The following is a 17,106-nucleotide window of genomic DNA, read 5'->3' on the forward strand; positions in this document are numbered from 1 at the left end:
AATAAAGCAACATGGATGTCCAAATACAAAAGGTCCTAATTAAAAATAACATTGCAGCGAAAAATAATCTTTAAATGTTTACATCACGAACTTAATCCAACACAACTAAAACCGAAAGCTCAAATCATAAGTTTACGCCAATAGTTTAGATTACAAGCTTAGCGGAAGCATAACTAACAAAGTCTTTAATGTTATCTCATGAACTTAGAACCTAAAAGTCTGGCTCGCTCTCTCCTTCGAATCCAAATCGAGATCATAAGCGAACCTGTCATACAGTCAAAAATATTGTATGAATCATCAAAAGATTGGTGGACAACACGGAAACATAAATCAAATTTGTCAATACGAATACATAAATCAAATTTGTCAATACAGAAATCAATAATCATACTTTCAAAATAATTATCAAAACAATTCAAATCAAACACACTTTTTTTCCTTTTTTTTTTCTTTTGCATGTCGCACATCCATACTGACTAAGTTGGGAAACATACCGTTGAGCAAACACGAACAACACTGCTTCCTAGTAGTCTTCTTCCTCGAAGTAGTGATCTATAAATAACAACACTCCCGTATTAAAAATACGTTCTTAATAACTTAAGTTATGTCCACGCTCTAATGCAATGCTTACTAATGCACGAAGCTCGCTAGGAAAAAAGTACCTAGATCTTATGACTTTATGCCAGTAGAGTTGGAAGGCGGCACATCACCAGGGAGCACATTTTGAGATTTTGATTCCATTGTAATCATTTTCAAGGAAATTTTGCGCAGGTAATCAGACTGAAAATACAAAACAATAAGTTGTCAAATAGTACTCCATTCGTCTCAATCAACTATTTACCTTTGATTAAAATTACCCGTCACAAAGAATATAAAAGGAAGACAAATGAATAAGACACAGAGAGTAGATTTAGCACATACCTGGCTTGTAGCAGAACTATATATCTGGTCTTCAAATTTTATCGCAATCCGCTTGAGCTCTTGGATTCCTTCTTGGCCGGAGAAAGGGAGATGTCTTTTAAGAGTTTCCATTCTAAAATTATAGTGACACATAAATAGTTATTACGTCGAGTAACAACTACGGAGACAACGGAGTATTACATAAATCGAACCAAATTACAACAAATGCAAAGTAGTGCCCAAGTCCCATATAGAGTTTGCGAATTGACTATAATGCAATGGAGATTGGAGACCTTAGTTATGTCGGGAAGGGGCCCGGGGCCTGCTTGTTATTCATATTTCAGTGTAAAATTGTCATTAGGCCCAAGCTTGGTTCGGCTCGGCCCGCCTTGACTCAATGTTTCAGCCTTAAATCATCATACACGAAGTTAGTAGTTTAAATCTCGTATCTTTATCCTCATTTCGGAAGTAATCTTCTGTTGTAGACCGTGTGGGCAACATTTCCGGACGTTCTATACTGAATTGAGTTTATTGCAACAACATATATACACACATACTACTACTACTAGACCTGGCAAAAACAACCCGACCCGATTGACCCGACCCCCGAGACCCGAAGTGACCCGAACTACTTCACCCGAATATGAACCGAAAACCCGAAAACCCGACCCGAACATGACCCGAGTTTTCTTGACCCGTACTGGCCGACCCGAAAATGACCCGATCCAAAACCACCAAACCCGAAAATGACCCGACAAAATATAACTCTAATTGAACCGAAAAGACTTAAAATGGGTATTTCTCTATTATTCATTGACCCGAAAATGACCCGACTCGCTTGACCCGAAACAGACCCGACAACAAACCCGAAACAAACCCGTCCCGACCCGAATTAGCCCGAACTCAACGAGAGACCCGAATTGACCCGAACTGAATACGACCCGTTGACCCGTTTTGCCAGGTCTAAGTCGTCTACTACTACTACTACAAGCATGTATGAAGACATACATTTTATTGACGATCCGTTCGCGGGAATCTGGTTGAAGCTGAGAGCGCCAATCACCAACGTCGATCGGAGGAAGCTGGGGTTCAGCTTGTGGAACTCGGCAATTATTCGTATCCATCAATTTCAATTCTATAAGAAAAAATCAATCAAAACAAGATTTAAAAATCATTACTTGGTACAGTTTGAGGGCAAAATAATAACACTCGTACTTAAAATACGTTCTTGATAACTTATGTCCATGCTCTAATTCAATGCTTACTAATGCACGAATCTCGCCAGGAAAAAAAGTACCTAGATCTTGTGAATTTATGCTAGCAGAGTTGGAAGGCATATCACCAGGGAGCTCATTTTGAGATTTTGACTCCATTGTAAGCATTTTCAAGGAAATTTTCCGCAGGTAATCGGACTGAAAATACAGAACAATAAATTGTCAAATATTACTACATCCGTCTCAATTAACTGTTTAATCAAAATATGAAAGGGAAACAAATGAATGAGACCCAGAAAGTAGATTTTAGCACACATACCTGGCTTGTAGCAGAACTATATATATTGTCTTCAAATTTTATGGCAATCTGCTTCAGCTCTTGGATTCCTTCTTCGCCGGAGAAAGGGAGATGTCTTTTAAGAGTTTCCATTCTAAAATTATAGTGAAACTTAAATAGTTATTACGTCGAGTAACAACTACGGTGTACTACATAAATCGAACCAAACTACAACAAAGGCCAAGTAGTGCCCAAGTCCCATATAGAGTTTGCAAATTTTCTATAATGGAGTGGAGGACCGTAGTATTTCAAATAATTAAATACTAAGGGGTTGTTTGGTTCAAAGTATCGGAATGAATTGCAATGGATTGTGATACCATAAATGTATGGAGTTAGAACTTAGAACCTCATACTTATTCACAAGTGTTTGATTCGATCTTGGAATGGGTGGAATGGATTTAGAAACTTAGGTGTATACACGGGTATGAGATTCCAAGGGATTGGAGTGGAGTTAGAATCCATTGGGTATCTAAGGGCATTAGCAATAGACAAACTTCAATGGGTTTGTTCTCATGCCACATAAGATAATATACAAACTTATTTACTTACAAACCTCATACCAACAATAAATAAATCTCTTCAAGATTCATAACATGACCCACTATACTATTCTTCTCTCATATTCTCTCTCTACAAACCTGAATACTATTTTGTAACCCCTTTCATCCATGAACCTCAACCCCCATGTCCAACAATAAAGGGTTTGTAGACAAACCCCTAAAATAATTGACACATCATCTCACAAACCTTTTGACAAACCTCTATTGCTAATGCCCTAACTCCATTCCAAAACCCTCCAACAAAACACTAGAATGTATCGAATCCATTCCAATCCATTCAAAAGCTCCAACCAAACACCACACAAGGCCCTGTTCTTTCCGGCATAATTTCAGCCCGTTTCATTTCTACTCAACGCTATTCAATTTAGTTTTATTGAGTTGAAATTCAACTCATCTTTTCACCAATAAACTCTTACTTCAACTCTATTCAATTTAGCTTAGTTCCATTAAATTAAGTTTACTTCACCTCTACTACATTAAGTTCAATTTAGCTCCTTTCAACTAAAAAAAACAGGACAAACCTAGTAACTTTATCCTCATTGTGGAAGTAATCTTCTCGTTGTATCTCAAAAGGGAAATTAATCCCTCATTCCAATCCACACCAAACTACCCCTCCACTTTTTAAAGTCAAACTAGCTTAATATTGATCTCGATTATATTTAGCCAAATTTTAAAAATTTATATATATATAATTGACATATTTACTTTTGTTACCTCCTCCTATTCACTAACATCTTTCACGTTTTCTAAAACGAAAAATTCACAAAGATTTTCTACTTTATTTCCTTATTTGTCTATCATTTGTGGTTAATATAATGTGTTACCTCACATTCTCTCTCCTACTTTCATTTTCCTCGACATAATACCACTCCACTAAATATTAGTCCAAAAATCAATGTGGAAGATCATATAGAATAGAAGGGAGTATAAAAATAGTTTTCAGAAAGTTATAATTTCGACATGAAAAAATAATACTCCCTCTTATTCGCTATAATGTTCACTCTTTCCCGAAACGGATTATTCAAGTAATGTTCATCTTTCCTTTTTTGGTAACTTTTAGTCTTATTTTATTCATCCCTCTCCCCTATTACCAAACCCACACAACTCTTTTACTCCTATTTTATTACTTTTCTTAATGTTTTAGTCTCACAACTCCTTATTTAACTCATAATAATTCATCTTTCTCTCTCCTAACACCAACCCCACCCATGTCCTTTATTAATTTATAATAGTATTCCTTAAGTATTGTGCCAAAGACAAAGGGGAACATTATAACGAATTGGAGGGAGTATATAAATGAAGAAAAACGTGGTCAACGTGTCATCTCGTAGAACTGGGGCAACATTCCCCAATTGAATTTATTGCAATAATATACTCCCTCCTATTCATAATAACTCTCCCCTTTCCTTTTTCATCAATTCATTTAACTCTCCCCCTTTCCTTATTTAGTAAAGTTTTATACTTATTTTAATCACCTCACCCCAGAACAATACCCCATAATACTCATACTTTATCTTATTTTAATCGTCTTACCCCACAACAATACTTATTTTAATCATCTTACTCCACAATAATACATTACCTCTCTCCAATTACCTTACACCACCACAATACTTTACAATAAAATAAAGCTCCCCTTAATTTGTGTGCCCTTTTGAAAGGGGAGAGTTATTATGAATAGGATGGAGTATATACGAACTGCTACTAGCATGTATGAAGACTTACATTTTATTGACGATCCGTTCGCGGGAATCGGGTTGAAGCTGAGAGCGCCAATCACCAACGTCGATGGGAGGAAGCTGGGGTTCAGCTTGTAGTTGTGGAGCTCGGCAATTATTCGTATCCATCAATTTCAGTTCTTTTGTTTTATTTTTTTGCTAAATTAAATACATAAATATACTCTTAATTACAATTGGAGTATATATATAGAGAGAGATTAAAAAGACGGAATTGACGAAGGAAGGAAGGAAAGTCTAGTTCATGCTTTATTGCATTTTTTAAACGACTTGGAAAAGTCTTTGGATTTGGCGAGGAGTTTAGTGACAATAATTATAAGAGTAAATTAATAATTATTCTTTTTTAGACATCATTTTTCTAAAAAAAATTCATTTTATATTTTTTATTTTATTAAATTACTCCCATCAAATGTGCTTAGGTTAAATTTTGCACCCATTTAAATACGTAAGAATGTTGTTTGGCCTAGACCTGACCCACATAGTGTTTTTTTGAATTATTTTTAAAATTCTTACGGGCCAAGCCGGATTGGGCCAAAAATCTTTGGCAATGGCCCGGCCCGGATAGAGGGCAAGAGCTGGGCTGGGTTGGCACGTGGGATGGTCGGGATAGAAAAACTTCGCCCATTGATGCGGACTGGGTCAAGTTGGCCTACACTGTTTAACAGCCCTAGCCCGCTTGAGGGACAAATTCTCTTGTGCGACCAAGGTGGTCGTGGGTCCAGGAGAAAGTGACAACTTTTTTTATAAATAGTGATCAATTTTTATGACTAAAAATGTCAATATTTTTAATGTGTTAACTATTTACTCAAAATTCAAAAGTGATCAGTGTTACTTTTTTTTTTTAAATAACAAACAAGAAAAAGACATCGTACAACTATTGGGCTTGAGGTGACACAAAGCATGTCTATGTGACTTGGTCTTGTCGTCGTCGTTCATCGAGAAAGGTGGGAGTGTCGATTGCTTTGGGAGACATCGAGAAATGTAGTACTCGCAGTCGCAGTTCAAAAAATAAAAAAGGTTATCTTTATCCTTGTGAGTTATGACCTTGTTATTACCAATCACCTGTTAGATACTTTCTCCGCACACTCATTTTCACTTCATTTCTCTAATATATGAGAGAAGTATTTTAATGAAATGGGGCGAAAATGAGCAATACTTTGTAACAAAGTGAATCAAAGTAGAATTACTCCAATATAACATTTTGTAAAACTTGTAAAAAAATCAATATTATTGCTTGTTACACTTGTAATCGATTACCATACAAAGCAATTGGATTCAATCTATCCAATAATGTTGCTATTGATTCCTCATGTCAAAATGTCAAGACCTTAAATCGATCTTATTCTCAACCAAAAAAATTACATTCGTATTTTCACCAGCATCGATCATTTATCATTAACCCAGTGCCTTAATGAGGACCCTCGTGAAACCAAACCACACGGAAACAACATAGTTTCCTTGGTACATAAGACCTCGTCCTCAAAACCGACCTCTGAAATCCTATTATTACCTCCAAATAAGAAGTAGAAACCTTTATTAGGACGTAATCCGGCAAAACTGAAGTGATGAAATCAAGTGAAGGAACTTGAAAACTCGTGATTACAACTTAAGAGCAGCAAGAGCGCTAATGTCCATGGGGTAAGTATCGGTAGCGACTTGGTTCTTATAAGCACGAGCAGCTAAAACCTTGTTAGCAGCTTCAGTTGGATGTGCAAAATCCCAATATGCATGGTCCTTCCTGTTTGGACATGGTATACTTAATGGTACACATGATGCTCCCACCACCATGCAACATGAATTTGTTCTTACCCTCAACCCTACACATCAATTTAATTAATTACAATATTAGTTTAATATCGATATAAAATTCGTCTCACTATAAAATCACTTAACCATATTCGACTTTCTAATAACCACGGTTTTTAATTATTGATTCGCGTTATCTTATAGTATAACAAGTTATGTTGTTAGCACTCAATGTTGTCCAGATTGGAATCCTACTTTGATCGAAACAGTATGATTGGATCATTAAATCGTAAAATCCTACAAAGTTATTTAAAATCATTATTATAGTAATAGAATGTGATAAAATCTCGTATTTAACTATTTGTACAGCTGTACTCAAAAATGCTATTATTATTTAATTTTCTCACACGTCGTCCTAATTCGTAGTTTTTTTTTCCATGGAAATTAAATTTAAAACTTTAACAACTGAAGAAATATTTTCTAGTCGTAAATTCGTAAGATCATGTTAAGATTCTACGATGTTCAATAAAGTACTCTGTGTTATAAATATGTTAGCAGTTTTGACCTTTGAATTTTGAGTTCATACGTGTCATGACTCATGAGTACCACCATGCAATGACTTTATAAAGCGGAATTAGTTGAATAAAGAGACGGTAATACATGGTTAAATAATTACCTAGGCCTTTCAAATCAGGGGTAATGATTTTGACAGAGTTGATCCAAATGAAACGAGCATCTTTGTATTTGGCATTGAATTGCTTAACCATAGTTTTGAGGCTGTTGTTCCACACCTCTATGACAGCATTAGCAAAAGGTGAACAAATTCCAAGTGGTGTTATTGGTGGAAGGCACCCTAAAGGTCCTAACCCAAATACTACCACTTTCCTTGCTCCCATTCCATATAAAGTCTACAATCAAAAAATATTTAAAAAATATGAGTTCCAAATTTTATGTTAAAAGATAAATATTTATTCTTGAAAGTTATTTATAAAAACAAAACTGAACTCGTCATATGTAAAACAGTTTTATAAAATGCGTTATGGAAAAAAGAGCGACGAGGTTACCGTAATTTGTTTAGTTAAATCTTTGATGAGGCTATTGCCAAAGGAGATAGGATTGAGTAAGTATATAACACTCCCACCACTAAAAAAGTTGAGCATCCAGTCATTACTACCAACATAAATATTATATATGCATTGTTTCAAGTGACCCGTAGCTTTGGCTCCCATATCTTTGTTGATTTTGGCTATGATTTCCTTATGACGTTGTAATTGAACATCCATGCAAATTCGTTGCCCCTATTTTTTTTTAATTAAAAAAGGGGGATAAATTAGATAAATAAATAAAGAATGATTAATTCATAGCATTGAGTAATTAAATATTTAAATCCATGCATAAGTGGATTATTAGTCATTAGTTAGTAATTACCACTTGTAATCCGGTTTCTTTCTTGATTCCAGCTGAACCAGATGCGTAGTTGACACCTTCATGGTATAATTTGTTTGTTTTGTTTGCATATGGTTGGATATAATTAGGTAAACCAAGGTGATCACCTACAAAAGATAAAAAAATTAACTTCGAATTACTCACTATAGAAAATAATATTACTTCGTATTATAAAGCAATAAGAATAGATGAGAACTACACTGAATAGTCATTGATCTTTATAATATACACGACTAGGAGCGAGAGACCTGACAAAAATAACCGAACCCAAATGACTCGGCATCTTGAATAATTCAACCCACACCCAACAGATGACACAAATTTAATCCCAATACTCGAAATAACTTTACTCTATTCGATGCGACCCTAGTGTTTATTGTCACTCGCATATAGATCATTATTGTTAATAATTTCATAACAACGCGCCCAAAAAATGAACCTAATCCAAAAGCGCTCAACCGGACTCAATCCGACACAATTTTTTTGAATCCCAAATTAACTCGATCTACATCCGATCTGTTTGCCGGATCTAAGTAAATAATAGAGTGAAATAAAAAAGGTAATTAGTAATTACCAACAAGATCAATTGTAGTTCTGCCATTACAAAACCTCCCAGTGGCCCCACCAGGGAAGTCAATTCCGTAGGGTAAATAATTACATTTAGCCCATGATAAAAGTGGATTGTTATTTCCACTATCGGACAATGAATCTCCAAATATGAACAAGCAAGGCACTTGTGCGGCTCCATGGCTCCCTTTTAATTCTAAACTTACCATTAATAATAGAATTATTAGAGACTTAAATTGAGATATTGTAATCATTTTTTCTAATAAAAAAATACCGTTTTTTTGTTAAATTAACTCAGATTTATAAATAATTAAGTATAGATGGTACTTTGTTAAAAAAAGACAGAAAATGTCGAAAATGATTTGAACTATAAATAAGAGATTGAGATATGTCAAGGAAGACAAAGGAAATTAATTTTAAGCTAAAAGAAGTTGTTGAGTGAAAATGATTGTTTTGTTCGCACTTATATAATAAATTGGTTTTTCTAATATTAACATGAAAAATTATTAATTAGACGAGAAAAGAGGTAAGCCATATCTTATTGCATGGTGATGGTTAAATTTGAGAAACAAAAGTAGAACAAAGCGTAAAGTAAGGAGTGTTGCATCTTCACTAATCACTCATAATCACATCTTTTTTTTTGTTGTTTTTTTTTTGCAATGCTTATTTAAGTATTTTGACCAATGACCATAATAAATATGTTTTCAGTTTTCACTTCACTATTGTGTACGAATCTTTAATAAAAAAAAAAGGTTTGTCATTTGAACACGGGGATCGGAGGGCGCAAGTGATCATTTCTTCACTGAAATGTAAGCGGAATTAATTGATCCACAAGGTCGGTAGCCTCTCGACATCGAATAGCATCATCCACCGTGTACATAATGGTTATTGTAAACAAACCAGTTATATATAATAACAGAACTATTAAGAAGTCGTGTAATATGTCAATTTTACAATAAAAATAATGTCTTTTTTTATTAACTAAGCATGTTTTGATAAGAGATATAAAAATAATTTTAGTGCTTTACACACGAGTACCCGACCAACCCTTAATTAGATTCCATGCTCAAAACTTACCCTCTCCTTTCTTTTGAACCTCCGTCCCTATTGGCTTATGTATTATTATGTCCAATTAACCGATGAAGCATATATAAATGGTCGAGTAAGTCTTATGTAAAACGATTTTGCGATAGAACATTGTAAAATCTTATACAAAAGATACTGATATTTTTATCATAGAAAATTGGTGGTTGAAAGAAGTTATTTTAGTGGGATTATTTAGGTAAATTTTCACTTGACAATAACATTTATGTAAACGGTTTTATACAAGAATTATTGCATAATAACCAGGTGTTCAATTGATTATTTCGAAATGGATTGTATTGCGCTTAATCTAATAAATCTATAAAATCTTATTAAAAGTTAAGACAAAAAATGCCACATGGAAATGGGAAATGCCACGTGGAAATGGGAAATGCCACGTCAAAATAGTTGTTCACAAATAGTCAAACTACCTAAAATCATGAATAAATGTCATGAATGTTTGATTACTTAAAGCTCCAATTAAACGACATAAGAAACTGAACCAACGTCATCAATGATGGTCTCTTGAACTCCCATTATAGCTATAACATTATAGCCTATAACAACCATCGTCAATGATGGTCTCTTAAACTCCCATTATAGCTATAACATCTATACAATAACATAAAAAACTCAGATTGAGTAGTTACTAGAATGATACGTGGCGCACTACATTTATATGTTAGATCATTTTTTTGTCTTTTTATAAAAAAAAAAAAGTAAAAATAGAAAATGAAAAGGCAAAGGCAAAGTAGTAATCAACAGATTAATTACTTATCTTATTTAAACTTTCATTTACCAAGTATTATTCAACTTAATAATCATAATTTAGTGCTAAACTTTCTATATTCGACCGTTATGAAATATTTCACTATAAGAGAAAATGAATTGATAAAAATTGTAGCACATTCCTAGCAAAATCAAATTAATGATTTTTTTTTATATTTTCACCTAATTATTTCATTTGATTTATTTTTCAACACTTCTCATATCTTTATTTTGTGGTGAGTAGCTATCAAATTATTGATAAGAAATAAAGAGATAAAAGAGAAGTATAAGAAAAATGGAGAATTCGGCAAGCATTTGTACTATATAGTCCGTTTTAGGCATTCCCGAATGTTTATGAAGACACTCGAGATCGTCGATGATTGAATATAATCACCGGCGAATGGTAGTCAAACTTTGGTGAAGGAAATTATAGCTTGACTAAATTGTAACTTTAGTTTTTTAATCTCACATTTTTAATAGTGAGGATGCTTTTAATATATATATATATATATATATATATATATATATATATATATATATATATATCAGCAAGGATCCGGTGAGTCTAGGGTTTTAAATGAGTCCGTCCTACCATTTCAGACCGTCCGATCAAAGACAATGGAAGCACAGGATCATGACACGTTGCATGTGACACGTCACTTTTAACGGATGAACAAAACCCCAAAATTATCACACCTGGTTTCAAAAATTAGATTTTTTTTCTCTCTCCTCTTCATTACACTCGCAACCGTTTTATCCCCAAAATAACAACGCAAAAACAACAAGATAACTATCACACAAATTTATTACCAGTTGCTGCTAAATTCAAGAACAATAATCAACGGATATAGGTAAATTCAAGCTTTAACTATATTTTTCATTATGTAATTACGATTTATGTTATTAATTTTAGGATTATGATGTGTTTTTGAAGGTAACTGACCTATATCAATTGATTTAAGTTATTTATTGATGTTCGTATGTTACAAAGGGCGATAATATGCGAGTTTAACGAATTAATTTTAGCAATGTTATAGTTACTTATTATTGTTTAGGTTATTTATTGATTTTAGTTTAAAATGCAGGAATAGTAGAAGGACATGGCGAAAAAAAGTAAAGAAGCAGATTCAAGTCCTAAAACAAAGAAGGGGAAACGAAAAAACAAGGAAGTAGGCGAAGAAGATCCAACTGCTAGTAGGAAGAAATTGAAACTGACACTGAAGAAAAATATCGATAAAGAATTAGAAAAAACCAGTGCGAATCACGACATTGTTGATAATGCAGAAAAGCCTAAAAGGAAACAAAAGTATGTAGTGTTTCTGTTAACTTATTTTACCTTCTGTTATAGTAACTGAGAATGTATGTTATAATGAGGAACTATTGGTGATATTTTTTGACATGGTACACTCATGTTTCTACATGTTATAGTAATTGAATATGTATGTTATAATAACTAAATATGATTGTTATAGTTACTTATTATGACGTTTAAACTGTTATGAAATTTAATGAAAGCAGTTTTTAAAGCGTCATTCTTCGTTGTCCAATATGTATGTTACAAGATAAATAAATTTGTTGCCTAAGATTGTTTACATTGTTAAATATTTGTTCCCTTCAATTAGTAAATGTTTTTAATGTTGTTCTTTGTATCACTTTACTATAACATATAATATTTACATTACAGTTCTGTGGAATTCGTAGTTAAATGTCGATCGACAACTTTGGTCGACATTATTAACAAGCTCACAGATGAGCAGAAGCAAGCAGTTAAAGACATTGGGTTTGGGGGCCTGTTAGAATTGAAAATAACTGAATTTCCAAAGGGAATATTAAAATGGGTGATAGATGCATTCAATCAAAACAGCTTTCTGTTCAAAGCTTCAAGAACCAAGGAGTTTATTCTGACGATGGACGATGTACATGACTTTTTCATGTTACCTAGGGGAGGTAAAGTAGTTGAATTTACACCGATTGGGCGTTGTAAAGCGTCGGCAGAAGAACCTCTGAAGGAAGAGTGGCGTACCAGGTTTGGATTAGGAGGCACTACGGAAATGATCAAGATAAACCACCTATCAGACAGATTAAAAGAAACAAATGACAATGGAGATGACTTCAAACGGGTGTTTGTGCTTTATAGTTTGTGCACCTTCTTAGCACCGACTACAAGTCATATACTTGATTTCAGACTGCTGAACGCTGTACAAGATGTTGAAGAAATCAAAAATATGAATTGGTGCAAGTATGTATTTGATAAATTGGTTAAAGGAGTGGAAGAATTTAAAGGTGGTAACAAGACACTCTGCGGGTGCACTATGTTCCTCATGCTAGCATACATGCACAGAATAGAGTTTAGAGGAGAAGTACAGCCCACTGAACTTCCCTTGATTCAAACATTGACAGACGCAAAGCTCAAGAAAAGAGTATCGATGAGAAAAGTGTAGGATACTTGGGAGATGGAACCGTAACAAAGACAAATTATCCAATATGCCTCCAAGAACATGAAAATGATCTTTGAAAAAAAGTAAAAAAGGATGGAAGTCGGGGATCTGTCTTAGAAAGGGGAAAAGTTTATGTAGCAATGGAGCTGCCTCCTGGGATTGAATCAGACGAACAGCTAAAGAAGAAGGCCATTGATGTAAGTTATTTTAAATTAAATTTTTAATGTTTATCAACTTATAGTAATAGCATACTAAATCACATTGTTTCATTATGATGTAACAAGAACATTATGATGATGTTATAGTAAGAGCAAAATGATGTTAATATGAGGATTATGTAACAGGACATTCATTTGCTTTTCCTTGAGATGAAAAGGGATTCTGATCTTTTCCATGCAAGGAATGTTGAACGTATGAGGATGTTCAAGGAAAAAGTACGGGCACCGGCAGGTTCAAATATTCCTGAGACAAGGAATGCAGCATCGGCAACACAAGTTACTCAAACAGCAACTCAACAACTGTACAACAATCCTGTATACCATGCTTATATGGATGAGCTGGTGAAGAGAACGAAGCATGCAAAAAGCCTTGATATACCTTCTTTTGAAGAGTATGAAGAATTGGTAAATGTATTCAACAAGTCAATGGATAGTGAAGAACACAACGGTGGAACGGGGAGCGAGAATCACGATAATATTGATAATAACTTGGATGACATCATACTGAACAATGACGTTACAAATGCAAAGGATAAAGAAACGGTGGACGACATAAGAACAAACAAAGAGGACTTGCCAACATCACAGAATACGAACAGCAGTGATTTCAGTTACGTGTCAGAACCTGGTACTCAGAACAAAGACAATACACAAAGTCCACTGGTCAGTGACAAGGATGAACCAGAAAATGAACTGTCAGATGACGTGGAAGACAGAGCAACTGATAAACATTCATATCTACTACACACAAACAGAGAAGAAAAATGCATGGATTTAGTAGATTATGATTTCGGATGTTTACTCAACTGTTTTGATGCGAGACGACGAGACAGTATCTTGTTGTCGAGTACATGATTGAAAACAAAGTGACATAATGAGACCTATGCTTCGGCGAGGAAGGAGGTAGTAGACTATTGTTATCTAATGGACCACAACTACGTCAATGAGTAAGTACACATTTCTATTTCTTACATATTTACATTATTAGAATTTTAATAAAACAACACTGTTTTTGTTTAAATAGTGAAAGGCTTGCAACATATGGAATACTCCACTTCCTGTCAAAGGATGATGCAAAAAGTATGATGGCCGATGAGCTGATAACAACATCAATAATAGAATGTTGGTCAATTATGCTTAATGAACTCATTGTAAGGAAAATATTGACTGATGAACCCTCCAGAATATACTTTGGTATTAATCATATGGTATGTTACTCTAAGGGCTATATCATTATACTAATTGTTAGAGTATGTTATATTGGCAAACATATGTTACAATGCAATTTTAGAACAAATCCTTAAAGTACTACAAACAGAAGATGAGGATAAGGAAATTGATGGAAAAAAGAGCAGGATATGTGAGAATTATTCAATGCATGGAGAGGATGGGGAAATTGTTGCAAAAACAAATTGAATTTGGACGCCGACATGGTAAGAGAAACAGTTTAAAACTTTTTCAAAACACGCAGTATTAATTATGTACTACTGCATAATCTAAAATATTTTGTTTCTTGATGTGTTGGTAGATATTCATTCCAATGATATTTAAGAAGCACTTCTTTTGTGCTTGTATAAATTTCATTGACAAGAAGATTGACTACTTAGACAATAGAGAGTATGAAGGGCTCTTTACCGAAAATGAATATGTCGACATGGCGAATATAACAGACGGATGCTAGACCCTTTGTAATACAAATTAATCTATTTTGTGCACATTCAGATGAAATCACTTAATTTCTCTTGTTGTTTTGCAGGGCTCACATGTTTGGAACATTTCTTGTTGAAAATGGTGTTCAAAAGGGGCAAATGGTTCAAAGTTTTGAAATGAGAAACGTGTTGTTCAAGTGGAAGTGTAAGGAATTGTATGACAATGTGGACTGTGGAGTGTTTTTGATGTTTCACATGTTGTTTTACATAGGCGAGCTTTTCGATTGTGACCTTGGCAATGCAACATCGAGGATTCTATATCGCGCAGAGTTATTGGCGATACTTGTTATGAGTGAGATTAACAGTACAAGAGATAAACTGCTGGAAAAGTGTGAAGAAATAAAGAATGAAAGAGAGTTTTTTGCCAGTCCTTGTTGAAAGCGTAGGAAAGCGGCTGAAGAAGAAGCAAGAAGTAAGTAGATACTAAACCTCTTTATTAATAGTATTTTGCATAGTCTACCATATATATTTAAAGAATTGACCATGTGTGCTGGAAAACAGGAAAAGAAGAAGAGGTTGCATGGTCAACACCATCAGCAAAAATACAGAAAAACTATGATGACTATTTGAAGACCCCTATATCAGTATTGGGTAGTCGTAAAAATGGAACATCAGATGGCATTGGATGCACATTATACTGTGGAGAACCAGAACCTAAAGCTGAAGTGGTGGCAAGATTTATGCGAAATAATAAAAGCTTGTTCTCTTTAATTTTAAATAAGAGAAAAGAAGTGGCTGACTATTGCTTCCTGGATGACTACATATTGGATCAAAGGTATTGAAAAATGAATGCTTTTAATTTTTTAAAAACTGTTTATAATTGTATATATAACTGCATTTATGCAATTTTTGGAAATAGTGAATGCGTGGTGGAATACAATGCGAAAAAGACTTTGAAGAGACAAGAGATACAAACACTGATGCCAACAGTACATCTCAATCCAAATGTGGTAGAATGTTGGTCTATGCTGCTGAATAACATAGCAAACAATGAGCAAGGAACAAAAACAATCATGTTTTTTGGCATAAATCACATGGTAAATCTGTTACACTAGATAAATAATTCTTTTAGTTCTGTACAATAAGGTTACACTAAATACATAAGGTGTTACACTAAATGCATAAGTCATTACACTAAATGGTTAAATCGATACATTGAATGCCTTGGTCTGTTTTCACTAAATAAATGTATCTGTTTCACTGGATGAATTTGCATTGATGACTTTTATTATTCTTATGTTAGGAGGAAGTCAATGCACTGGTTGCAAGAGAAGCCAACGGTACACAGGTTGACACACAGGCCAATAGTGTGTATGATTGTTGGAATCAGTTTATAGATGATAACGCAGTATGCAACATCAATGCTGAACTGATTTTCATACCAATAGTTGCTGAAAACCACTACTTTTGTATATGTATCAATATGTCAAAGAAGATAATTGAAGTGCTCGACTGCCTGATTCATAAATCATGGAAAAAGAGCAAAGTTTACAATATTGCAAGAGTTGTGGTATGTAACTGTAGACTATCTCCCCTTTTACACAACACTTTCTGACTTCTTAAAAATACTAGTTAAATATGCGTTGTGTGACCTTTGTGTGCAGGCTGGTGTATTGAGTGACTATTTGGAAATGAAAGGAGTGAAAGGCGCAGAGGAGATAGCAGGATTCATGATCAATGAGACAAAATTGCCATGGCGGTCGCCTGATGTCACTGATGAGGAATCGGGATGCTTTTTAATGATGCACATGATTGCGTATGAGGGTGAACCGTATGCATCGAGTTGCGAGAAAAAGATTACGAGGCGCATATTTTGTCTTGAAATGGCAGCCTCATTGGTCTTGGCGGAGACATAAATAAGAAACGAGTGAAGTGATCAAGAAAGTTGAGGCATTTACAAGTAAAAAAGCGAGAACTCGGCCCGAGATTAAGCGTAGAAGGGATACTTTGAATGAGAAGAAAAAGAGTGAAGGTGAAACTGCTGCCGCAAACACTGCCCTAACCGAGATGCCTGTCTTACATACAAGGCCGATAGTGAAACAACTTGGGTAATTTCTTATATCTCTGAGAATAAAATGTATTTTGAATGGATTAATACATTTCAATAACTGTCAATTTTCTAATTAATGTAGGAACGAAAATGAAAATGCAAAGGATGGCAGTGGTTCACAACACACATTTGCTACGTATGGGAGGAGGCGAAAACAGGTAGCAAGGAGAGAAGGTTATCCCAAGAAAAAACAAACAAGACAAGGAAATCTTTGCAAAGAAATGAAGTTTATGTTAGAAGGAGAAATGGTAGTGAAATAGTTAAGACATGTAAAGACGAGTAACAGTTTATTATGGTTGTTAACATGGTTTGTTACTGTAATTATGTCCTGATG

The 17,106-nt window shown here is 34.3% G+C and overlaps 2 protein-coding genes across 2 annotated transcripts; both read right to left on the reverse strand.

Moving 5' to 3' along the window:
• Positions 1–24: 24 nt before the first annotated feature.
• On the reverse strand, positions 25–5,160 carry LOC141647219 (uncharacterized). Its single transcript, XM_074455331.1, has 8 exons — positions 4,737–5,160; positions 2,434–2,545; positions 2,198–2,312; positions 1,909–2,035; positions 922–1,033; positions 663–780; positions 495–552; positions 25–265 (listed from the first exon to the last, which is right to left on the reverse strand). Exons 1-6 carry the CDS (start codon positions 4,856–4,858, stop codon positions 670–672), a joined length of 699 nt encoding a protein of 232 aa, XP_074311432.1. The 5' UTR covers positions 4,859–5,160; the 3' UTR covers positions 25–265; positions 495–552; positions 663–669.
• Positions 5,161–6,062: 902 nt separating this feature from the next.
• On the reverse strand, positions 6,063–8,946 carry LOC141645911 (GDSL esterase/lipase At1g29670-like). The gene is made up of 5 exons (XM_074454062.1): positions 8,514–8,946; positions 7,922–8,046; positions 7,558–7,791; positions 7,170–7,401; positions 6,063–6,564 (listed from the first exon to the last, which is right to left on the reverse strand). Exons 1-5 carry the CDS (start codon positions 8,758–8,760, stop codon positions 6,347–6,349), a joined length of 1,056 nt encoding a protein of 351 aa, XP_074310163.1. The 5' UTR covers positions 8,761–8,946; the 3' UTR covers positions 6,063–6,346.
• Positions 8,947–17,106: the final 8,160 nt, after the last annotated feature.

Source organism: Silene latifolia, chromosome 3 (genome assembly GCF_048544455.1).
Source record: "Silene latifolia isolate original U9 population chromosome 3, ASM4854445v1, whole genome shotgun sequence".
NCBI lineage: Eukaryota > Viridiplantae > Streptophyta > Magnoliopsida > Caryophyllales > Caryophyllaceae > Silene > Silene latifolia.